Genomic DNA, 26,215 nt, shown 5'->3' with positions numbered 1-26,215 from the left:
TCCTTGTAATAACAGTGTCCAGCGAGCTGCTCTGATCTGGCTAACTGAACCGTCCTTTAAACTACCATCTAACAGTAGTTGCATTGGGGTGTGCTCGGTTAGAATCATTACAGGGTTGATGTCGATGATAAATGCGAAGTATTGAACTGCCCAGAAAACTGCGAGCAAGTGCCGTTCGCAGGCTGTAAATCCTTGCTCTCCGGGATCCAAAGCAGGTGAGGCATAGGCTACGAGTCCCAAACAGTCATGTCTTTCCTGTAGCAGTACTGCAGAGAGGGTTCGTCGGTGGTCGCTACTTCTATGGCATAGGGAGAGTGTTGGTCTAGAACTTGCAAAGCGGGGAACATGTTTTAATGCATCAATGGTGTCCGCGTGTTGTGGAAGCCATTCCCATGGGGCGTTCATTTTAAGGAGATCAAAAGTGCGGCTGCCTTCTTGGCAAAATCATCTATATGGTTCCTACAATACCCAACCAATCCTAAAAATGACCGGAGTGTCGTGAAATTGTGGGGCAAGGGCAATTTAACAATCGAATCAAACCGCTTCTGTTCTATCTCTCTTTTCCCGTATGTAATAATGGTGCCTAAGTAAAGGACCTTTTCTTTTAGGATCTGGGCTTTTTTCGCGTTTACTTTATATCCAGTTGAGTGTAGGAGACCTAGCAATTCGGAAAGAAGCTTAACGTGCTCTTCCCTTGTGTCAGTTTGTAGGAGCAAGTCGTCCACATACTGAATGAGGCATTCAGGTCGGGAAAATTTGGATAGTCCATTTGCCAATTGTCGGTGATAAATGGAGGGGGAGTTGTGGAAACCTTGCGGAAGGCATGTCTATGTATATTGCTGTCCTTGGAATGTGAAGGCGAATTTGTATTAGCAATTCTTGCGAAAGGAATGGACCAAAAGCCATTGTAATGTCCAGAACAGTAAAGTACTTAGCATGTAGTCCCTGCTTGAGCATGGTTTCAGGACTCGTGGCAGCTGCTAAGGGGGTTACTTTATTGAGTTCTCTGTAATCTTTGGTTAGTCTCCATGCACCATCTGGTTTTCTTATGTGCCAAATTGGGGCATTGTTTTTTGAGGCTATGGACCGAATTGCGCCTTGATCTGGCAATCTTTGTATTACTTTTGCAATCTCGCCCTCGGCTTGCTGTGGGAAACCGTATTGCTTCTGGGGCTTGGGACCTGTAATGGTGACTGTTCCTGGAATTTTTCCACAATCGTGCTTGTGCTGGCCGAAGGTTGTTTTATGACTTCTTAGGACCTCTCTAATCATCTTATCTGTAGTAATCGCTTGTGGGTCAAACCAATAATCTCCCACTAAGCATATTCTGTGTTCGTAGTCTCCTACTGTGAGCGTGGCGGGGGCTCTTACTGTTCTGGCCATTTTCCAAACACACTTATTCACGGGGTCAAAGGAAAGGTTGTGCGAGCTCATGAAGTCGATTCCTAAAATGTGCTCTGCGTTTGAGACAAATCCACTAAAACAACGGGGTGCTTGGTATTTATGTTTCCGAGTTCAATATCTATGGGGGCCATAATGTATCCCTGTACATAATGTATGTCCTGTAAATCCACGAAGAGTGATGGTGTCTGTGGTGAGCCATTTGTCGCGCTGAAATATTGTGGAGGAGTTTAAAGTGGTGGGGGACCCTCTTGTGTCCCAAAGGAACTCTACTGGATGTCCCCAGACACCCTGTGACTACTGGTCTGCCTGATTTGGCCCAGAGTGTGTCTTAGACCCAAGTTGGGGAGTCCGAACACCGTCAATCTGTGCTATTGGTCGCTGCATTATCTGATCGGGCGCCAATGCTATGTATGAACCTCGCATTGTTCCTAGGTGGGGCGTTCGATTGCTGGTTCCGTTGCTGGTTCAGGGGAGCATTGCATTCGCTGGTGTAATGTCCCTGCTGTCCACAATTATAGCAACCTCGTGGTGCTCTGGGCTCTGGGGTGCTGTCCTTCATTTCTACCCTTATTTACCCATGTGGGGTGCTGATGTGTCCTGACTGGGTTCATATTCGCTTCTGCCTTCTCCTGATCTCCCTTTCTATGACAGGATTGTTCCCAAGGTCTGGAGAGTCTCTTTAAAACCCAAACTTCATTATGTGTAGCATCTGCAGGGTCGGAATTTACACAGGCTTTTTGACCTGTTTCTGTGGCGTGGGAGACGAAAGTGTGGGCCCATTTGCTTGTGTTGTCGTTATCTAAGTGTGCGCGGACTAAATCCGCAAAGACCGCTTTACAATGGATCCAAAGGCATCCTGCATATGCAGTCGGATGCTCTACCTTCTTTTGTCCTCTGTTGTAACCAATTGCATCTAAAATAGCTGTCTTCATGTCCTAGAGGCTTCCTCCTCCTACATTCTGTAGGTCTGGTAATGATGAACTAACGGATGGGTCAAGGCTCATTACTATAAGCTTCACTTCCTCCAGTTCGTAAAGACCGTGCATAACTGTCTGTTGCCTTACTCGCTCAAAGAAATGATCCGGGTCTACTCTGGGTGTAGCCATCTGGGATGGCCACTTACAATGGAAACATGGATACTTGCAAAGAATCAAGGGAAATATGGCCAACACAGGATTCAGGCAAACTCAGAGCGTAAATGTATATTTGCTGACAGTGAACCAGACGGTATCGAAACCCCGAGCCGATTTGCATTCTAATGTCCCATTTTTGCAGGACAAAGGACTGGTACTCAGTTATCAGATACAATTCTAGACACATTGTTCACTCCCTTCACCCAGGAAGTCCAAACAGCCAAGGTCAATGACCACTCAGGACACGCCCAGCCATCTAGGCACCCGCCCCTTTATTGGCTCAAATCGAAGGCAGTAATCAAAGCTTGCCGACCTATTGGGTCCAAAGCTAAGGACCACCCAAAAGAGTGTGAAACCCCCAAAAGGATAAAGAGAGACACTGCCATGTGTTCGATCTGATTTGGCCCTGGCACACCGGCACTCTTCGGCCTGGCTTGTACCTGAAGCCAACTGCAGCACCACAACCAGAAGCAAGTTCAAGATCAACGATCGCTACCAGACAAATGAGTCCAGCAGAACCGAAGTTACTTCTCCAGATCCGAACAAAGACCTTGTTCCTCTTCCAAAGCCGGGTGCCTGAAGTTAAGTACAGGTTGTTGTAGAGTTAGGAATAATTTTGCTTGTCATGTTTTTATGTTGCATGTGTGAGTTAATCTTGTGTGTAAATAAACTATTATTGAACTTGAACTAACTGACTGGTTGTTAGGTCTTTGATCGATATCCGGTTGAACCTTGTGGTGGTATGATTTGATACCTGCCGACTCTGAAAGCCAAATAATCATTAATGACTATCAGTATCCAATTAAAAAGAGCAGCAGAAAATAGCTTAGGCCATACCCGCTGTTCGAATCGGCGCCTTATTCCCCCGTCCCACATTTACGGTACAGAAACCAAGATTACAGTAGGAGGTTACAGTTCGAACCTGGAGTGGCTGGGTCTGGAGAAGTAACTTCGGTTCTGCTGGGCTCATTCGTCTGGTAGCGATTATTGATCTTGAACCTGCTTCTGGTTGTGGTGCTGCAGTTGGCTTCAGGTATAGGTCGGGCCGAAGAGGTCCGGTGTGCTCGGGCCAAAAGAGATCGAACACATGGCAGTGTCTCTCTTTATCCTTTGGGGGTTTCACACTCTTTTGGGCGGTCCTTAGCTTTGGACCCAATAGGTCGGCAGGCTTCGATTACTGCCTTCGATTTGAGCCAATAAAGGGGCGGGTGCCTTAATGGCTGGGCGTGTCCTGAGCGGTCATTGACCTTGGCTGTTTGGGCTTCCTGGGTGAACGGAGTGGCGACGATGAGTCTGTATCTGTATCTGATACCTGAGTACACCTCATTTGTTCTGGGGAAATGGGCCATTAGAATGCAAATCAGCTGCGGGTTTCCATAGTGTCTGGTTATCTAGTGGTCAATATACACTTAAGCTCTGCGTTCGTCTGGATCCTGCACTGGCCATATTGCCCGTGATTCTTTGCAAGTGACCATACTTCCCTTCGTCAGTGGCCATCCCAGATGGCTACAAAATACACCCCCCAGACACACACTGACACACACTGAGCGGGGCTGAAAAGATGGAACAGGTTGTATTGGGACGTGCCCATAAAGCTGATGGGTCGGCTGGGGCCAGTGGACACCCAAGGGTGTCAGTGGACACCTGAGAGGGTCAGCTATATGACCCAGGGCACCAGGTTTAAATCGGGCTGTCAGTGGCATGCACAGCTGCATGGCTGCCTTGCCAACTGTGGTAATGGTGTTGCGTACCCGTCCACCCCGACCCAACAGCTACCTCCTGGCCAACCCGAGTACTCTCCCCAGCCCTGATAGAAGGCCCCTGGCCAGTGGCATGGCTGTCGGTGAACTTTGGTGGTGTTGGACACTGGCTGTACACCCTCTCTCTCAGTAGCCATCATGCCAAGTTCACAATTTCTTCGGGAACCGAGCCCATCGGATGTGGAGAATCGCAGGTGGGCCCACTACTGATATACAAATGTTGTTGCAACTATAAGCATTGTGCATCGCATTGACGCCATTTTAGAGGAGTGGCATCGCAATTCAGCGTCAAACCGGCAGTGGCCACGATTTCTGCGTTGGGAGCTATTCTCCGCCTGATCGTACGTTCCGATTTCACCAGCAGATAAAGGAGAATCCTGCCTGGTCTTGCTGACAGTGCAGCGCTCCCTTAGTAAGGCACTGAAGCATTCTGGGCACGAGTGGGACTTGAACCAGGAACTTTGCCATTCTGAGGTGCAGCGACAGAAAAAGGGTCAACCTGCAGCTTTAGATCCAGTCTAAATTGTGGGTCCGGATCCAAAATGCATTCTCTATTTCTCTCTGTCCCAATGGACTCTGCTGGGCCTCACAGCCTCACTCCCAGGGGAATGCAGTCCAGCACATCACAGTTTCCCTGTTGAAGGTCAAACGCTGCCAAATATCGTAAACTGAAAGGTCAGAGTCCTGTGCAACAATCTTCAGTTAAAGTTTAACTGGTCTGGACAGATAAGGTGTGGATTAAAATCCCTCTGCTCGACGAAGAAGGAATTTGAGGTGGATTCTTCGAGCCTATTACGAAGGGGGAAGGGACTGAAGGACCATCCCAGATGATAAGATAAGGAAAGAAGTTGCTCCATTGCTGGGTGGTTCCCCAGAAAGCAGCACCCTTATTTCCCAGTTTTACTGGTGTTCCATTTTAAAGTACACAAGACCAGTTCAGAGCAGGATTCTAATTTCCCTGTTTCTGGTTTGCACACGATGTCTGCCTTCAGTATCTGTCCCATAGACGACACCTTGGGCCTACTGGCCTTGACGCTGCTCCTTGTCCTGCTGGTTTCCCTTGCACGGCGTAAGGGCGGAGTGGGAGACAAACTCCCTCCCGGACCCAGTCCCCTACCCCTGATTGGCAACCTGCACCAACTGGACCTTAAGAGGCTGCACTGGTCTCTCATGCAGGTTAGTGAGAATCTTTCACTGAGGACTGCGGGGCACCGGGCATTTACCAGTTACACATCCCAAGGAGATGTGCTGGGGGTGGCAGTCTGGACAGATAAGGTGGGGGGGGGGGGGGGGGAGGGCTCCGGAATAAGGAAAGGACAGACCTTGAGAAGAAGCACATCTTTGATGACTTTTAAGTGTGTGGCCTGTAATCTCAGAGTCTGCGATCTGAGACACTAATCTGAGGGACTGCAATTTGAGAGGATGTGATCTGAGAGTCTGTGACCTGAGAGTCTGTGATCAGAGAGTCCGAGATCTGAGAGTCTATGATTTGAGAGTCTGAGATCTGAGAGTCTGGATATGTGCATCTCTGACTTGTAAGTTTGTGATTCTGGATCCGTGAACTGTGGTTCTGAATCTGTGAGTCTGTGATCTCTTGTCTGAAATTCTGTGATCTAAGTCTGCTGTCTGTGATCTGAGATTTTGTGATCTGAGAGTCTCTCATCAGAGAGTCTATTATCTGCGAGTAGTGATCAGAGAATCTCTTATTTATGTTCTGAAATGTTATGATCTGTGATCTGAGAGTCTCTGATCTGTGAGCCTGTGATCTGTGGGTCTCTTTTTCTGATCTGAGATTTTGTGATTTGTGAGTCAGTGATCTGAGAGTCTCTGATCTGTGAATCTGTGGTTCCTGATCAGTGATCCGGGAGTCTGTTATGTGTGATCTGAGATTTTGTGATCTTTCTGTCTGTAATCTGTGAGCTGTGAGCCTGTGATCTGAGATTCTCTGAGACTGTGATCTGAGATTCTGTGAGTCGGTGATCTGAAATTCTGAGGGTGTGATATCTGGTTCCTAATTGGACTGTCTGAACCAAATGGGAGGAGAAAGAAAATTGCAAGATAATGTCACTTCACAAGGAGTTGGGCAAGGCGAGTGGGCTGGTGAACATTTACTTTAATCAACTACAGGTGTTAAAATTACTTGGTCAAAAAATATCACATGCGGGATTCTCTGTTGGCGAGATCCTCGGCTTTGCCGGCAGTGCACCCACAAAATTTATTATGGCCAATTCACCAAACCTGCACATCTTTGGACTGTGGGAGGAAACCGGAGCACCAGGAGGAAACCCACGCAGACACGGGGAAAACGTGCTGACTCTGCACAGACAGTGACCCAGTGGGGAATCGAACCTGGGATCCTGGAGCTGTGAAGCAACTGTGCTAACCACTGTGCTACTGTGCTGCCCTGCCCAGCAGCACGGTCGCAGTGTTCATCCAATTAATTACACCAAGGGGAAAAGGCTCCTAACCAGTGATAGTAATATTAAAGCGTCCAGAATTTTTCAGTTATGTAGCTAATTAATTACATTGAGGAGACAGAGATGAAAGAAGAAAGGTTGTGATTAGACAGTGCTTGTCACGGCCACGCTGTCAGTGCTTCACAGCCAATGAAGTGTATTCTGTCACTGTTGTAGGAAACCTAGCCGCCAATTTGCACAGCAGGATCCCACTGGCAGCAATGTGATAATCTGATAATCTGATTTATGTGATGTTGATTGAGGGATAAAAATTGAGCGGGACACCAGGGGATAACTCCCTTGCCCTTCAAAAGATCAGAGTGCATCAGAAATGGAAAAAGGGCCTCTCAGTAAACATTCCCGGAGAACCAAGGGGTTTGTTGGCTGGTACCACTGAACTCTAAAGTGTGCATCACTTCCTGGGCCAGCAATTGTTGCCCATTCCGAACTGCCCTTGAACTGAGTGGCTTGTTCAGCCATTACAGAGGGGCAGTTACATGTCAGCCACATTGCCGTGTGAATCTGGGGTCATGTGCAAGCCAGACCGGGTAAGGACAGCAGATTTCCTTCCTTAAAGGTTTTTCACGACAAGCAACTCATGGTCATTGCTGGACTTTTAATTCCGGATTTTTATTGAATTCAAATCTAGTAACGGTGGGATTAGAAACCGGGTCCCCGGAACATTATCCCTGGGTCTCTGGATTACTCATCTGGTGACAATACCACCACGCCACTGCCTCTCCAGCACGTTGGAGTCTGGGCGTTAACAGGACGTCACCCAGCAAAATTGTTTGGCTTGCAACAGAGCTGATTTGTGATATTAAGGAGGTTGAGGAGATGGAAGGTGCAACTTAATGCCCAAAAAACAGAGATTTGTTTTGGGAACATACAGCAGGGTGTTTCTTGGGGCCTGCAGCGTCGAGAACAACCCCATTATCAAACTAGACAGTTGTTTTACCCTCAATGCGGAATGGCCTGCCGAGCACACACTTAACTCACTCACTGTACTGACGAGCTCAGCTCAGCTCATCAGAGCAGGAAGAGCTCAGGGTGCCAGTTTTAAATGCTGCTCCGAACTGTTAACCCCCTCAGACTCCCCACTGCGGCCTCGGTACCCCTCAGTGCACCAATGCGTCTCTCGGGGGTCCTCGGGACCCCTTACCCCACCTCTCAAAGGCAGGACACCCCAGACCTGATACCTGGCAACCTGTTGCCTGGGGACCTTGGCACTGCCAGCCTGGCGTCCTGATATTGCCCCTGCCAGCTTGGCAGTGCCACTCAGACACCCTGGACAGCAAAGCCAGTGCCTCTCGATGCCCGAGTGACAGCGGGAGCGCCAGGGTACCAGCCTGCGCAGAGCCCAACTAGCCGAGGGCCTCCAATGGCCCAGGAGGCCGTTTGATCACACCCGGAATCCAATATTTTTTGGGGCGATCCCGGGTTACGGCTGTTATGAATCAACGATAATTCTGAGGCGTTAACTTTCACCAGATTGAGGGGCTGGGCTTTGAGGCTCAATCAGTTGTTAGTTTCCTCTATTTTTCCCATGATTTGTTCTTCACTGTAGCTCACGAGAAAGGAAAATTCAACCTAATTAAAGCTCTCTCTCTCTCTCTCCTTTAGCTCTCAGAGAAATACGGAAGTGTATTTTCAGTGGCGATTGGGCCACAGAAGGCAGTGGTGCTGGCGGGCTATGACACGGTGAAAGATGCTCTTGTGGACCACGCTGATCAATTCGCCGGGAGGCCACACATTCCGACCTTTGACGAATATTCATTCCGACGTGGTAATTGTCATTTGTGTAATGATATGTATATCGGTACGCCAGTGAAGGGTTAATTATTACATCTCAGTGTAATTCAACACGAGAGGGCACCACGAGTTCCCAGTATATACCTCAGGGAATGCTGGGTAGTTTGCAAAGGAGAAGTATTGATCACAGCACGAGATCAGAGAGAGAGATAACACGAGGTCATCATTAGTTAATACTAGATTATAGATTACTGTTTGACAGATTCAACCTTACTTTATTTGTAGTTATAGCTCAGTAGTGTGCATGAACTTTATTTGATTAATCGTTATTCAATAAATTAGTTTTGCTTCAATATAAAGATTGGTGGTTTCTTTATCATCAGCTCATCAGACCATTCTGGATCACAAGGCAAAGAATAACAACATATTACCACAAACTGTAATATAACAATTTGAACCTGTGTTTTTCTTGCGTTGTTTCCTCGGCTCAATCAGTTTGTCGCACCGCAGATATCAAAGTGGGGTGGAATACTGCGGAATTGAGCGATGGCTCATCGACCACCTTCTCTCTCAGCTCGTCCCCACCGCAGCCCCCGTCCCCACCCTCACCCCAAGAATTTAGCTGGGGTATGGGGGATGGAAGGGTAACCTAAAATATGCCAGGTGGGTATCCCAGCACCTTCCTGCGCACCCCTACCTGGTCTTAATATCACAGGAGGTGTGGTTGAGGCACCTCCTAGCGTGCTAGCCCTTTGACCTATTGAGGCCTGTAATTGGCCAATTATTGTCCAATTAAGGCCAATTCAAACGGCCTTCATGACCATTGGATAGTGATGAGGGAGGGGAGAGAAGAGAAGGCCTTGTTCTTAACATAACTGGTTAAAAGGTGGGAACGGATGGGAAGAGAGTGTTCCAACGCATTGGGGGCACACACTCCCTCCCACAAATGTGTTACTCAGCCACTCGATCATTTGGACATTCTGAATTCTCCCTCAGTGTACCTGAACAGGTGCCGGAATGTGGCGACTAGGAGCTTTTCACAGTAACTTCATTGCAGTGTGAATGTCAGCCTACTTGTGACAATAAGATTATTATTATTATTATATGAACTAAAATGATTTCCATTTACATACACTCCCATTCTATGTAATATTTGATCAGCTGCTGTTGTGCCACTCCTAGGTATTATATTCAGTGACGGGAAGCAATGGCAGGACACACGAAGGTTTGTGATATCAAAACTCCGTGACTTTGGGATGGGCAAGAAATCCATTGAAGACAAGATTACTGAAGAGGTCAACTTACTTGTGAACATCCTTGAGAGCTATAAAGGTGAGCACTTTGTGTGTCAGGATCATGAAGTGTTGCAATTAATTATTCATTCGCAATTCTCATCTAGGGGTGGCATGGTGGCACAGTGGTTAGCACTGCTGCCGATGGCGCTGAGGACCCGGGTTCATTCCCGGCCCCAGGTTACTGTCCGTGTGGAGTTTGCACATTCTCCCCGTGTCTGTGTGAGTTTCACCCCCACTCTGGTGCGGCCGCATTTGGAGTATTGCGTGCAGTTCTGGTCGCCACATTATAGGAAGGACGTGGAAGCATTGGAAAGGGTACAGAGGAGATTTACGAGGATGTTGCCTGGTATGGAGGGAAGATCTTATGAGGAAAGGCTGAAGGACTTGAGGCTGTTTTCGTTAGAGAGAAGAAGGTTAAGAGGTGACTTAATTGAGGCATACAAGATGATCAGAGGATTAGATAGGGTGGACATTGAGAACCCTTTTCCTCGGATGGTGATGTCCAGCATGAGGGGACAAAGCTTTAAATAGAGGGGAGATAGATATAGGACAGATGTCAGAGGTAGGTTCTTTACTCAGAGAGTAGTAAGGGTGTGGAATGCCCTGCCTGCAACAGTAGTGGACTCGCCAACACTAAATGCATTCAAATGGTCATTGGATAGGCATATGGACGATAAGGGAATAGTGTAGAGGGACTTTAGAGGTTTTCACAGGATGGCGCAACATCGAGGGCCGAAGGGCCTGTACTGCGCTGTTATGTTCTATGTTCTATGTTCTATAACCCAATGATGTGCAGGTTAGGTGGATTGGCCACACTACATTGCTCCTTAATTGGAAAAAAATAATTGGGTACACTAAGTTTAAGAAAAAAAAAGAAATTCTCATCTGCACAAATGAGTCACACTGGAATCATAGAAATCATACAATCACAGACGTTACAGTGCAGAAGGAGGCCATTTGGCCCATCGAGTCTTCACCAGCCCTTGGAAAGAGCAGTTTACCCAAGCCCACACCTCCACCCTATCCCCATAACCCCATAACCCAGTAACCCAGTGACCCCACCCAACACTAAGGGCAATTTTGGAAACTAAGGGCAATTTAGCATTCCCAATCCACCTAACCTGCATATCTTTGGACTGTGGGAGGAAACCGGAGCACCTGAAGGAAACCCACGCAGACACGGGGAGAATGTGCAGACTCCGCACAGACAGTGACCCAAGCCGGGAATCGAACCTAGGACCCTGGCGCTGTGAAGCAATTGTTACTCACCACTATGCTACCGTGCTGCCCGAATGCAACAGAACTTCCTCAAACTGCATCGAGACAGTTAAATTGGTGCAGTCAAACTTTTTTTAAAATTATGATTATTAAGGTATCGATAAATAAACATCAAACAAAACCACAACCTGGATGAAAAAAGATAACCAACATGTAACAAGCAGGAGAACAAAGCACAACTCAATAAATAGCCAACAACTGCACCCCACCCTCCCTCCCATACCCCCACCCTCCCTCCCATACCCCACACCCTCCCTTCCATACCCTCACCCTCCCTCCCATACCGCCCAACCTCTCTGCCTCCACTTTTTCTAGTTAACCCTAATACCCCCCACCCCCCATTCCCCAGTCCTCCTGCTGATGTAACTGTCCTGGAAGAAGTCAATGAACGATTTCCACCTCTGGGCGAACCCTTCCATCGTCCCTCTTTCGGCGAATTTAATTTTCCCCAATTTAAGGAAATCTGTGTGGTCGCTCATCCATACGCCTGGTTTCAGAGGCTCCGAGTCCCTCCATGGAACAAGATCCGTCTCCGGGCTACCAGAGAGGCAAAGGCCAGGATGTCAGCCTCCAACGCCCCCTGGACTCCCGGGTCATCTGACACTCCAAACACTACCAACTCTGGACTCGGAACCTCCTTCACCTCAGTACCTCTGACATCCCGTCAGCGAACCCCCGCCAAAATCCCTGCAGTTTCGGACAGGCCCAAAATGTGTGAACATGATTCGGGGGGCCCCCTGCACACCGTACACACCTGTCCTCCACCCCTCAAAGAACCTACTCATTCTGGACACCGTCACATGCGTTCGATGGACTTAATTGAACAATAAATTAAATGATAGAGTGGCAGACTCATTGGACCCATTCACCCTCCCATAATCCAGCCTCCAGCTGGTCAGGCACCTCCCCTACAGGAGTCACCGGCACGGGTCCCTGCACCTCCTCCTCCCTATGGCCCACGGGCCTCTCCATGGGATGGGGGTGCGAGCGGAGCCATCCCCTAAGGCCCCGCCTACCACCTGGCGCTGGAGGCCTGCACTTGTATCGACCAGGGTCTGAACGTTAGCGGCCATGGAGCTCAGGGAGTGGGCCATCCCTGCGACACCGGCCAGCACCTGGGCAATGGCGTGATGCTCTCAGCCATGGCCTACTGGGACTGTGCCATGGCCTGCTGAGACTGGGCCATGGCCTGCTGAGACTGGGCCACACCTAGGAGCACCACTGCAATCTGCAGCTGACTTTGGCACATGGCTGCCTGTGAGTGGGCAGCCATGTCCTGGGCCACTGCCCCGCCTGCACAGGTAGCCCCAGGCCTTGCATAACCTGACCCATGTCCGACACCTTCGCCCCCAGTGCCTCCACCGTGGACGACACCTGTGCAGTGTCGGCCTGGGTGGCATGCATGACCATCACAGCTCCCTACTCCTGCAGGTGGTTGGACACCTCCACCTGCGTCTGCAGGTGCTGGAAGCCGGCCGTCATCCCCTCCTGTAGTCCCTGGGTCTCTGACTGCACCGGAACTATGGGTGAGAGTGGATAGTCCAGGAACCCGGGACCCGTCTGGGCGGCAGTTGGTTGTTGGGGCCGGACTGCCCTCCGACGGTCCGGCCCCTCGGCTGCTCCTACCTCCACCTCCTGTGCCGGAACGGCTGTGTGGTGCGCAACCGTAAGTGTCCCAGAAGCCTCCTTACTAAAGAGCCCAGCTGAGGTGATAGTCGCCTAGATGGTTGAGGGTGTAGGAGACAGCAGTGGCGCAAAGTGTATGTCCTGATAGGAGACGAGGGCTCCTGTGTCGTGGTGTGCTGTGTCCCCTGTGTTTCCGTCCCCTGGGTCGTGGTTTCCTGGCTCGACTCGGCCGGATGGCTATTGTTACGGCTGCCCTCCCCGTTCGGTGCTTAGGGGGCACCAGCCCTGGCCCTGGCTCGGGGCAGTGGACGCCGGGACCATCGCCGACAGACGGACGGGGGTGAGGCGTGAGGTGGTGCGGTGAGGGGCGTCGGGTGAGGGGGTGGGGTGCGCGTGTGGTGTGAGGAGGTGGTGAGGAGGGTGGTGTGAAGGGGGTGGGGGTGAGGGGGTGGTGAGGGGGTGGGGTGGTATAAAGGGCAGCATACCCGCAGGAGGTTCTCACTTGGTGGTGCGCCTCCTACCTCAGCATCGGCTCCTCTGGCCCGCCAACAATGTCCAGTGCCCTCTGCCCAGGCACAGTGAGGGGACTCCACTGAGGGTTCCCCCTCCAGTCTTCTCCCGCTCCCGGCGGTTAGATAGATAGATAGATAGAACAGTACAGCACAGAACAGGCCCTTCGGCCCTCGATGTTGTGCCGAGCAATGATCACCCTACTCAAACCCACATAGCCACCCTATACCCGTAACCCAACAAACCCCCCTTAACCTTACTTCCTAGGACACTACAGGCAATTTAGCATGGCCAATCCACCTAACCCGCACATCTTTGGACTGTGGGAGGAAACCGGAGCACCCGGAGGAAACCCACGCACACACGGAGAGGACGTGCAGACTCCGCACAGACAGTGACCCAGCTGGGAACCGAACCTGGGACCCTGGAGCTGTGAAGCATTTATGCTAACCACCATGCTACCGTGCTGCCCAAACTTTTATGCGCAGACTTTTCCTAGGGGTGGGGGGAAAACACAGACAGCAGCAGTGTTAGACCGTCCGATGCATGCAACCGGTTGTGATATGCAAACATGCAGCTAATGAACACATAGAATAGGACACGACCAATGAGCAGTCAGGACACTCAGGGATGATATCTCACTATAAAAGGGATGAGGCACTCACTCCCCACCTCTTTCCACAGACCAACATCTACAGAGTTTGAAACGGTGTATCCTCAGCATCACGCCCCAGCATGTGGCTTAGAGCAAGGCTGGTTCAGTTAGACTGAGCTATTACATTTAGATTAGCAGAGAGTCGAACTCATTGAGAAACTTGCCAATAGTTCAATTAAACACATTGAACTCACTTCAAAGTCTGGAGCATCTTTTACTCAAAACTGCATCAAGTGGCAGCTTGTGTTATTCCAAATTACATAACACAACATGATACCAGGAGTCTGTTCAATCGCGTTAGTTCAACAGCAAGATTCGTGACGACCAGCAAATGTATACTGGCACAATGGAATAGATTGCGGCTCCTCACCAGCCCAGGACCTCCGGCAATTTCAGTGCCAACTGGCGGACTTTCAAGCAGAAATTTCAGCTTTACGTCGAACCATCAGACCTCAATGGTGTGTCTGATAGCTCTTTTCCTCACTACAGCGGGTGATCACACCTTGGGAATATTCCTTTCACTTCGCCAAAGACCAGGACAAGACAAAGTTTCAGACCATCCTGGACAAGTTTGACAGCCACTGTGAGATAGACACCAATGAAATCTTCGAGTGCTACATATTCAAGCAGCGATTGCAAGGTAAAGACGAGTCCTACAACTCATATTTAACTAACCTTAGACTGCTGGCGTAATCCTGCAACTTCGGTGATATCACTGACTCCATGATCAGAGACCAAATCGTTTTTGGAGTTCACTCTGATCCACTGAAGTTACTGAAGATCAAGCATATGACCCGGCCAGTTGCGATTGAAACATGCACAGTGCATGAGCACGCTGAAAATCGCTATTCCCAGTACAAAACGGCAGAAAATGATAAACTAGCCTCCCACGAGGCCGAGTGTGCATCCATCTCCCAGATGCAGCGCCTCAACATTGACGAAAGCTGCCATTTTGCACGCTCTTACCGGGGCCCGACGCATGCGCGATGCGAACAGGATAACGAAGCGGGCAAAACCCGCTCTACGCAGTGCAGACAGCGGGTGTTCTCAGACATCTGAGAACCGCACTGCGCATGTGCAACGACACATGGAGCGTCAGGATGCCGATGTCATGACGTGTTCGAACTGTGGCATCACCCATTTAAAGAAACACTGTCCTGCAAGAGGCAAATGCTGTTTAAACTGCGGGAAGCCAGGCCGCTATGCAGTCCTGTGCAGATCTGCACCACCAGTCAGGAGTCAGCGCTCCCAATTCTGCCGCCGACGCATCCGGAGTGTTGCAACAACACCGACAGGACTCTGATCCCGGCAGTGAAACTGATCCAGATGATGAATGCCTAGACAACGCCTACCGTGTGGGCATTATTACAACGTGTGAATATGCCACAACGGACTCATCACAAGGCCAGTCAAACCTACCTGCGGATTCTGAGGATGAATGACCAGCAGTGATGAAGGTCAACCACTGCCCCATCCAGTTCAAGCTGGACACAGGTGCCTCTGCCAACCTCCTCTCACAGGCGACTTCAGACGCATTAAGAAGCCCCCCACGGTCCTTCCAGCTGCCTGCAGGCTCCTGGATTACAACGGGAATTCCATCACAGCACTTGGATCCTGCCATCTGCACGTATCCAACCGACACACACAAGCTTTGAAATTTTTCAGCCAGACAGGGCATCTCTACGAAGTGCGCACGTCTGCAAGCAGCTGAACCTCATTCAACGGGTTTACGCAATGACATCCTCCAATGTGGATCTTCAGGCCGGCATCGACGACATCCTCGCCAAGTATCCAGATGTGTTGAACGGGATGGCCACACTGCCGTTTCAATACATGATTCTGCTACGACCTGATGCCACGCCAGTGGTCCACGCACCACGACATGTCCCTGCTCCACTGAGAGAGCTCCTGAAGGCACAGCTCAAGGATCTTCAGCAAATAGATGATTTGGAGTTGGGGACCAAGGGCAATGTGTCCAAGTTTGCAGATGACACTAAGATGAGTGGTTAAAGCGAAAAGTGCAGAGCATACTGGAAGTCTGCAGAGGGATTTGGACAGGTTAAGTGAATGGGCTAGGGTCTGGCAGATGGAATACAATGTTGACAAATGTGAGGTTATCCATTTTGGTAGGAATAACAGCAAAAGGGATTATCATTTAAATGATAAAATTTCACAGCATGGTGTGTGCCATGATTATGTCTAAGGCCTGCCGACATTCACTGTCGAGACAGATCGTAGGCCTCTGGTCCACATCATCCACAAGGACCTGAACGACATGATGCCTCGGTTGCAGAGAATCCTGCTTAAACTTAGGAGGTATGACTTCAACTTGTTGTACACACCTGGCAAGGAGTTCATCATCGCTGATACATTGTCCCACTCTGTCACCTCGCCCAGTGAGCCACTGGAGATCATCCAGCACATTGAATCGCAGGTGCAGCTATGTGCTAACACTCTTCCAGCGACAGATGAGAAGGTAGTTCTCATCCGTGATGAGACAGCCAAAGACCCCCTCTTGCAGCGCGTCATCCACAACCTCACCAATGGCTGGCAGAAAGGGCAGTGCCCACAATTTTACAATGTGAAGGATGACCTGATGGTGATTGATGATATCCTCCTCAAGCTGGACAGGATTGTCATTCTGCTCAGTCTCCAGAGCTTGGTGCTGCGCCAGATTCATGAAGGACACCTGGGCATCGAGAAGTACAGACGCAGAGCCTGGCAAGCTGTCTACTGGCTCGGCATCAGCCAGGACATCACGAACATGGTCCTGGAGTGTGCTACCTGTCAGCGGTTCCAGTCAGCGCAGAGCAAGGAGACGCTCCAACAGCATGACCTCTCCGTGGACCTCTTTCATGCGAATGGTCGTGACTACATATTGATCATTGGCTATTTCTCGAATTACCCTGAGGTGCTGAAGCTCCCGGACCTCACCTCTCGGACCATCATCAAAGCCTGAAAGGAGACGTTCTCAAGGCATGGCATCCCAATCACCGTCATGAGCGACAATTGTCCGTGCTTTACCAGTCGAGAATGGTCCACGTTTGCAAGGTCATACAATTTCCAGCATGTCACCTCCAGTCCGCACTATCTGCAGTCCAATGGAAAAGTCGAGAAAGGAGTGCACGTTATGAAATAGCTTCCGACATACACCTTGCACTGCTCGCATATAGGGCGACCCCATTGTCCACTGGCATGTCGCCGGCTCAACTCCTGATGATCAGGGACCTGTGGATTTCACTTCCAGCCATACACCTGCCCAACTTGGATCACCTCCCAGTGCTGCAGAAGATGAAGAAGCTCAGAGGCCGTCAAAAGTAGGGCTATGATGCCCATGTGACCGATCATCCCATGCTATCCCCGGCAGACACTGTCAGGATCAAGATACCGGATGGTGGGTGGTCTGCCCCGGCTGTCGTTGTTCGACAGGCCGCACCCCGCTCTTATGTTGTAGTATTGGCTGATGGCTCCATCGTGCAAAGGAATCGACAGGCACTGCGCAAAGTTGCCTGCCCACAACCACTTTCTCCTCCATTTCCATATGTTGAATTGCCACCTCCTGATACCTCGCACCATGACGCCACCAGTCAGGCTTCCATCCCGCCTGTCAAGGTGCCGTCGTCCCCTCCGCCACTTCTCTGGCGGTCGACCAGGATCAGACGCAAGCCTCAGAGACTGGACTTACGAACGTTTGTTTTGTTTGCTCTGTTCTGTTGTCCTCCATCAGTCACGTTAGACAGACTCATTCACATGTAAATACATTCATATACCGCCAACAAAACCTAAAAGAAAAGGGCAGATGTCATGATATGCAAACATGCAGCTAATGAACACATAGAATAGGACACGACCAATGAGCAGTCAGGACACTCAGGGGTGGTATCTCACTATAAAAGGGATGAGGCACTCACACCCCGCCTATTTCCACAGACCAACATCTACAGAGTGAGACAGGGTGTACCCTCAGCATCACACCCCAGCATGTGGCTTAGAGCAAGGCTGGTTCAGTTAGACTGAGTTATTACATTTAGATTAGCAGAGAGTCAAACTCATTGAGAAATGTGCTAATAGTTCAATAAAACACATTGAACTCACTTCAAAGTCTGAAGCATCTTTTACTCAAAACTGCATCAAGTGGCAGCTTGTGTTATTCCAAATTACAGAACACAACACCGCCCAGGGGTGTGGTCTCTGATGGCTAAAATGCACAGGGCACCTGGCCATTGTCATTGGCATGGGTGGGTGCAGCCATGGGTCAGGGTGGTGGTCCGACCGACTCCCTGAGGAGAGAGGGGGGGTCACATGTGTGTGGAGGGTAGGGAGGTTGGTGTCAGTGGCACAGTGCTGGATACTCACGCTGGCTGCCCTCAGGGGCCCAGCACTGGTCTGCAGTTCGGACCACCTCACTGCCTTCTGCCAAGGCACGCCGAACAATGGCGCCTGCTGTCCTGCGTCCTGGCCCGAGGTACAGCCTCCTCTCCTCCACGGTGTTCAGGAGAGTGTCCGGCCCGCCAGCTCTAAATCACGGGGCCGCTCGTCTGGCGGCCATCTTGCCTGCAACGCTGAGTGTGGGGGGGGGGGAGAATGTTTTTTTTTTTGAATAATTTTTATTCAAGTTTTCAACAACAAATTTTATCACAACAGAGAAAATAGGTAACCCCTCCCCTCCAATACAAAAACAATAAATTAACAAGAAAAATAAATAAGCATAAAACCATGAGAACAAACCCCCAAAGCGAACCCGTAGCCCTCCACCCACCCACCCACCCCCGCCTCCACCCCGGCTACCTTCCCCCGATTCCCGACCATTTTCCCCTGATTCTTGGCCACCCGGCTATTCTTCCTCTTGTTCGTTGGCCACAAATAGGTCCCGGAACAATTGCATGAATGGCTCCCACGTTCTGTGGAAGCCGTCATCTGACCCTCGGATGGCGAATTTGATTTTCTCCATTTGGAGAGATTCTGAGAGGTTAGACAGCCAGTCTGCAGCTCTGGGTGGTGCTGCTGACCGCCAGCCAAACAGGATTCTACAGCGGGCGATCAGGGAGGCAAAGGCAAGGGCGTCAGTCATCCTCCCCAGGTATAGATCTGGCTGGTCTGGAACCCCGAAGACCGCCACTATCGGGCATGGCTCCACCCTCACCCCCACCACTTTGGACATAGCCTCGAAGAAGGCTGTCCAGTACTCCACAAGTCTGGAGCAAGACCAGAACATGTGGGCGTGGTTGGCCGGGCCTCTTTGGCACCGTTCACATCTGTCCGCCACCTCCGGGAAGAACCTACTCATACGGTTTCTTGTTGAATGGGCTCTATGTACCACTTTTAGTTGTGTCAGGCTGACCTTGCGCACGTGGAGGTGGAATTGACCCTATGCAGTGCTTCGCTCCTGAGTCCCCACCCTATCTGAATCCCCAGGTCATCCTCCCATTTCTTTCTTGTTGCGTCCAGTATGGTGTCGGCCCTTTCTACCAGTCGGTCACACATGTCGCTACAGTTCCCTTTATCTAGGGTACTTGCGTCCAGTAGGTCTTCCAGTAGTGTCTGTCGTGTTGGTTGTGGGTACGTCCTTGTCTCCTTTCGTAAGAAGGTTTTGAGCTGCAGGTACTGTAGCTCGTTCCCCCTGGCTAGCCGAAATTTTTCTGTCAGTTCGTCCAGTGTTGCGATCCTGCCGTCTGTGTATAGGTCCCTGACTGTCAGTGTCCCTCCGTCCTGCCTCCACCTTTTGAAGGTGGCATCAGTCAGTGCTGGTGTGAACCTATGGTTGTTGCAGATGGGAGCCTTGTCCGACATTTTGGTCAGGCCAAATTGCTGCCAAAGTTGGTTCCAGGATTGGAGGGTGGCTGTCACCACTGGGCTGCTGGAGTGTTTTTTGGGTGGGGATGGGAGTGCTGCCGTGGCAAGGGCCCGGAGGGAGATCCCCATGCAGGAGGCCTCCTCCGCACGCACCCACTCGGCCTCTGGCTCCTGGATACATCCCCTTACTCGCTCGGCTGTTGCCGCCCAGTGGTAGAATTGTAGGTTTGGGAGGGCTAGCAGCCCCCTGGTTTTAGTTTTTTGTAGGACCTTCTTTGGGATCCTAGCATTTTTACCACTCCCATACGAACGCCATGATTAGTTTGTCCAGCGCTTTGAAAAAGGTCTTGGGGTAGATCGTGATGGATCTAAACAGGAAGAGGAACCTGGGCAGTACGTTCATTTTGATCGTCTGGACTCTCCCCGCGAGGGAGAGTGGGAGTGTGTTCCATCTTTGCAGGTCCTTTTTTACTTCCTCCGTCAGACTGGTGAGGTTCCATTTGTGGATCCCTTTCCAGTCATGGGCTATTTGGATCCCCGGAATTTGTGTCGGGCTTGTTTGAACGGCAGCCCCTTTAGTGCTCCTCCCCCCCCCCCCCCCCCCCCTCCCCCCCCCCCCCCCCCCCCCCCCCCCCCCCCTCCCCGCGGGTGTACTGGGAAGATCTCAGCTTTTGCTCATGTTGAGTTTGTAGCCCGAGAAGGCTCCAAACTCTTTCAGGAGCGCAATGATTCTGTCAATGCTGCTCTGTGGGTCCGAGATGTAGAGGAGCAGGTCATCTGCATAGAGTGAGACTCTGTGCTCTCTGCCTCCCCTTCGGATCCCCCTCCAATTTTTTTGCTGCCCTGAGCGCGATTGCTAGCGGTTTGATTGCTAGTGCGAACAGCAGCGGGGACAGTGGGCATCCTTGTCTGGTGCCCCTGTGCAGCTGGAAGTATTGGGAGTTGGTATTGTTGGTCCGTACGCTCGCCATGGGAGCGTTGTATAGGAGCTTTACCCAAGCGGTGAACCCTGTTCCAAGCCCGAACCGCTCCAGTACCTCTATGAGGTATTTCCATTCGACTCTGTCGAAGGCCTTTTCTGCGTCCAGGGAGACAATCACCTCTTGTGTTCTCTCTCCGGAGGGGGTCATTATCACGTTCAGCAGGCGCCTGATGTTCGAGGTGAGCTGTCTACCTTTGACGAAGCCCGTCTGGTCCTCTGTGAACACCTCGGTTACAGTCTTCTAGCCTTTTGGCTAGGATTTTGGCCAGTATTTTGGCGTCTGCGGTCAGCAGAGAGATGGATCTGTATGACCCACATTCCGTTGGGTCTTTGTCTTTCTTAGGTATCAGTGAGATTGAGGCCTGTGCTAACGTGGTTGGCAGTGTGCCCCTAGCTAGCGAGTCTGTGAACATGCCCCGTAGGTGCGGGGCCAGCGCTGTCCGGTCCCGGCGTCTTCCCCGTCTGCATGGAGCTAATGCTGTCCATGATCTCTCCCAGTGCTAGTGGTGCTTCCAGGTCCTGTTTTCTGCCCTCTCCCACGACTGGTATGTCCAGTCCATCAAGGAACCGGTTCATCCCAGCCTTCCCCGTTGGGGGCTCTGAGGTGTACAGCTCTTGGTAGAAAGCCTTGGTTTTGTTAATCCTCTCTGGTTCTGTTTCCAACGTGCCTCCGGTACCCCTGATTTGCACAATTTCTCTGGTGGCCGCCTGCTTTCTCAGCTGGTGTGCCAACAGGCGGCTGGCTTTATCTCCGTGTTCGTACAGGGTCCCGCGTGCCTGGCGGAGTTGGTGCACTGCTTTCCTGGTGGAGAGCAGGTCAAAGTTCTTTCCTCTCCGCCAGGAGCTCTACGGTCGGGGCCTCGGAGTATTTATGGTCTACCTCCAGTATGGAGTCGACCAGCTTCTGCCTAGCCACCCTTTCCTCCCTATCTCTTTGCGCTTTGAATGCAATGATTTCTCCTCTTAGTACGGCCTTAAGCGCTTCCCAGAACGTGGAGGGTGAGACCTCCCCGTTTTGATTGTTCTCCGTGCACTCTGCTATGGCCCGCGCTATCCTTTCGCTGAAGGCCTTGTCAGCTAGTAAGGCACCGTCCAACCTCCATGTGGGGCGCTGGGCCCTTCCCGTCTCTAGCTGCACGTCCATGTAGTGTGGAACGTGGTCTGATATCACAATTGCGGAGTATTCCACTTTGTCTATCCCTGGAAGCACCGTTTTCCCCACCACAAAGTCAAAGTACACGTTGTGTACTGGGGAGAAGAAGGAGAATTCTTTCTCCCCCTGGTGGGCGAACTTCCAGGGGTCCACTGCTCCCATCTGCTCCATAAAGTGACTGAGTTCCCTTGCCATGCTTGAGGTTTTCCCCGTTTTGGGGTTTGATCTGTCCGTTTTTGGATCCTGTACACAGTTGAAGTCCCCCCCCCCCCATGATTAATTGATGCGTCGCTATGTCCGGGATTTCTGCCATGGTCTTTTTGATGAAATTCGTGTTGTCCCAGTTGGGTGCGTACACGTTGACTAGAACTACCGGTGCCCCATCCAGGACCCCGCTGACCATGACATACTGCCCCTCTGGGTCTGTAACCGTCTTTGTCGCCCTAAACATTGTCGTCTTGCCGATCAGGATCGCCACCCCCTGGCCCTTGTCCCATAGCAGGAATGGTAGGTTTGTCCCACCCAACCCGCAGTTGGTCCTGCTCCCTCAGGTGCGTCTCTCGGCCCTCATATTTTTGAGGTGTGTGAGGACTCTGGATCTCTTCACTGGGCCATTAAGTCCCCTTACGTTCCAGGTGATTATCCTGGTGGGGGGCTTCTGCCCCCTCGTTCCTGTGGGATTAACCATACTTATCTGGTGGACGCGCCCCTGCCCTCCGGGGTTTCCCTTTGTTAGGGGGCCGTCCAGGATGGCCGCTGTCACTGCTCTCCCCATGCGGTCGGGTCTCTGCGCTCCGGAGTTTCCCCTTGTCCCAGGTTCACCCGCCATGGCCGTCCACTGTGAGTCCGCCATGCGGGTAGTCCCCTGCACTCTGGGGGCCTCCTTCGCCCACAGACCATACTGGGTGGGTGCTTGCAGCGGTTCCTTGTTTCGAGCCTGTGGTTGTGGCACTTTGTAGCCCTGTTCCTTTTCTGGCCTCTTTTGTCCCTCCGTCCCTGCATTTCCCCTCCCCGGTCTCTCACTCCCTGTGTACCCCCCGCCCCCGGTCTCTCCCTTTTCCCTCCTCCCCCGTATACCCCTCCTTTGCCCCTCTATCCCCTATTCCTGTCCCCGTTTGCTCTCCCGACTTTGGCGGGTGTTCCCCCCCCCTCCCCTGCCTGGCGCCTTCCCCCCTGTTGGGGTGCACTGCGGCCCTGCTTTATTGCGTGCCCCCGGCGCTAGCTTTCCTGCTAGTACGGTGGCTCCCCTCTCGGGGGTTATTGTCTTGCTTCTCCCCTGCCTGGCCTCTACGGTTTTCTGCCCCCCCTTCACCCATCCTACCCTGCACCCCTCTCGCCTGCTCTCCCTTCTCCAATACTCTCGTTCCCTTGTTCTGGGGCCTGGCCTCCCACCTGGAGCGGTCCCTCGGGCAGTGGTTTGTTCTTTGTTCTGGGTGTTCCTGCGGGGGGGAGGGGGCTGGCATTGCCTCGCGCCCCCCCCCCCCCCCCCCCCCCCCCCCGTCGGCGTGTCGTTGCCCCTTGCCAGGGGCCCCTCGTCCCTACCCCCCCTGGCTGTTTTCCAGTCCATGCTTCTCGACGAACCTATTCGCCTCAGCGGGGGCTGTGAAGAAATATTCCCTGTTTCGGTATGTGACCCAGAGTTTCGCTGGGTACAGCATACCAAAACGCACTCTGCTCCTGTGGAGAGCTGCTTTCGCTCTGTTGAACTCAGCCCGTCTCCTAGTTATATCTGCCCCAAGATCCTCATAGATTCGGATGGCATGCCCTTCCTGTTTGCAAGCTCTATTTTCCTTGGCCCAGCGCAGGATTGTCTCCCTATCCCGGTACCGGTGCAGTTTAGCTATGACTGCTCTCGGTTGTTCCCCTGCCTTGGGCTTCGGGCGCAGCGACCGATGTGCTCTGTCCATTTCCGGTGGGTTGGGGAAAGTTTTCCTCCCCACTCTATTGCCCAGCATCTCAGCCACGTATGCTGTGGGGTTTCTACCCTCGCTCCCCTCTGGCATGCCCACTATCCTGACATTTTGCCTCCTTGAGCGGTTTTCCTGGTCGTCTACTCTGCCCTTCAGGCTCCCCTGTGTTGCGCCCAGTCTCGCCACTTCCCTCTCCAGGGCCGTGACCCGGTCGCTCGGGTCAGTCGCTGCTTTCTCCAGCTCCTTAATGGTCGCCTCCTGGGCTTCCAGTTTCTCCCTTTGGGTATACAATTTCTCCTCTAGTCTGGTCAGGGCCTGCTGCACCCCTGACATGGCCCTGTCCATTGCTGCCTGCACTGCGGCCTCTATTTCTGCCTTCACCTCTGCCTTGAGTACCTGCAACTGCTCCCTCAGCACCTCGGTAAAGTGTGCCTTCCAGTTCCCGCTCCCCCCTGGCCCCGGGGGAGAGGGCACCTGTCGGTCCAGCTCTTTTCGATGCGGCGATACTTTCGTTCCGCCCCTTCGCTCACCTGAGCTGGCTCGCCCCTTGGCCAGTCTGTATGTGGTGACCCTTCTCCCTCTGCTCTGGCTCTCTTCTGGCATTTTTTCCTCCCACTTCCCTTTCTTCTTCGCTTGTTTTTCTTTCCTCCCCCCACCCCTTTTCCGCACCCTATATTTATTCTTTGTCTCTTCCCTTTTTCTTCCCTCTTCCCTCCTTTCCTTTGCTACTTTATTTTTCCCCCTTTTATACAACTCCTCTTAGGTGGGCTTGTTTTGGATGGGACAAGAGAGTGCAAGGAGAGAAAAAATAAAAAAATAAAATAACCAAGTAATAAAAAAATATATATATGTATATATTTCCCCTCCCCTCTCTTTAACAGTTTTCTTTTTGTAAAAGTTCTTCTCTTTTTCTTCCTTTCCCCTCACTCACCCAGGGTAGAGAGAGAGAGAGGCTTCTGGTTCAGAGTCTCTTTGTTCTTGCCTCGTGGTGGTCGCTGCCGGTAAGAGGGGGGGTTGGGTCGGTCCCCGCTGCTGTCCCCGCTGCTCCGTTTCGGTCGCCGCTGGTTACACCCCGCGCTCTCCCGGTGGGGGGGGGGGGGGGGGGGGGGGAGGGGGGGGAGAGGGGGGGTGGTTAGGTCGCTGCTCCTCTGCTCTTTCCTTGCCGCAGGCTGGGCCCCGCTTCCGACCGGGTCGCTGCTGCTCCGCTCCTGGCCTGTGCTCTGGTGCCGCTGAGGGGAGGGGGGGGGGGGGGGGGGGGGGTGGAACTGCCGCCGAGCGCACCGAGGATCCTCTGCCGGCCGTATCGTCGGGGGGGGGGGGGGGGAATACCCTTCCCTGCCCTGCTTTCCCCGCTGCGGAGATAAACATCCCGGCCTCTTCACTCCGCTGGAGCCCCCCTTTTAGCGCGACCGCTCAGCTCGCCGCCCGGAAGTCGAATCGGGGGGGGGGAGAATGTTAATCAGCAATCAATGACGCAACCCGCGTATCGGCGGCCCTCCCTTGGGCGCTTCCCGTCACGCCCATGCTAGCCCCTTGTGGGCCGTTTAATTGCTCCTCCTGGAGGCTCGATGACGTCTCATGAAACTCCATCGTTTACACGACATGTCAACACTTAGCCTCATTATTGGAGAATCCAGCCCCAAATCTCCACACCTCTCAATCCCCACCCACCGCCAACCCTAAAACCCCCATCCAGTTGCACCAGAGCGAGCCTGTGGCTCCCACAGATCAGGGCCCAAACTGAGGCCCCCTGAAGCCTCATGTGCTGTCTCCACACCCTCAGGGCTGCCATTACTTCCGGACTTGTGGAGTATCTGACCAGAGGGAACAGCAGAGACAGCATCAAAAGCACTCGCAAACTAGTACCCTTACAAGAGGCTGCCTCCATCCGTTCCCAAACCGACTTCTCCCCCACTACCCACTTTCTTACCATGGCTATATTTACCGCCCAATAATAATTTATCAAATTTGGCAGGCCTTCGCCCATGCTCCAACAACGCTTTCTTTTCCGAGGGGCCTTCCCCACGCACACATATCCCAATATCAATGTTATCCTTCTTGATAAAGGTCTTGGAGATAAAAATTGGGAGGTTCTGGAATACAAACAAAAACCTCGGGCGCACAGTCATCCTTAGACTGCACCCGCTCCGCCAATGACAACGGAAGCACATCCCACCTTTTCAATTTGCCCCTCGTTTCCTCCACCAACTGAGTCAGATTTAACTTGTGTAGTTGCTCCCACCCCCGCGCCACCTGAATATCTAAAACTCTCCCCACCACCTTAAAACTCAACTTGCCCAATCTCCTCTCCTGCCCCCTTGCCTGAATCGGAAAGTCTTCACTCTTCCCCATCTTTAGTTTAAAACCAACCAAATTTCACCAAAATGTCCATGACATCCCCGATGCTTTCCACTGTGTCCAATATATCCATTGGCAGGTCGTCTGCATGTAGGGGCACCCTGTGCTTTTCAGGATGCCACAGTGGCGCCGTGGTTAGCACTGCTGCTG

The 26,215-nt window shown here is 51.9% G+C and overlaps 1 protein-coding gene across 1 annotated transcript in view; it reads left to right on the top strand.

Annotated features, from left to right (window-relative positions):
* Positions 1-5,047: 5,047 nt before the first annotated feature.
* Positions 5,048-26,215, top strand: part of LOC119976229 (cytochrome P450 2K1-like) — a 58,200-nt gene continuing 37,032 nt past the window's right edge. Inside the window, exons 1-3 of the mRNA XM_038816575.1 lie at positions 5,048-5,473; positions 8,377-8,539; positions 9,688-9,837. Of these exons, the coding sequence (XP_038672503.1) occupies positions 5,276-5,473; positions 8,377-8,539; positions 9,688-9,837 (511 nt within the window). The 5' untranslated portion in view covers positions 5,048-5,275. The remainder of the gene's footprint in view (positions 5,474-8,376; positions 8,540-9,687; positions 9,838-26,215) is intronic.

This window comes from Scyliorhinus canicula, chromosome 13 (genome assembly GCF_902713615.1).
Source record: "Scyliorhinus canicula chromosome 13, sScyCan1.1, whole genome shotgun sequence".
Taxonomy (NCBI): Eukaryota; Metazoa; Chordata; class Chondrichthyes; order Carcharhiniformes; family Scyliorhinidae; genus Scyliorhinus; species Scyliorhinus canicula.
This window is presented reverse-complemented; position numbering and strand designations above follow the sequence as displayed.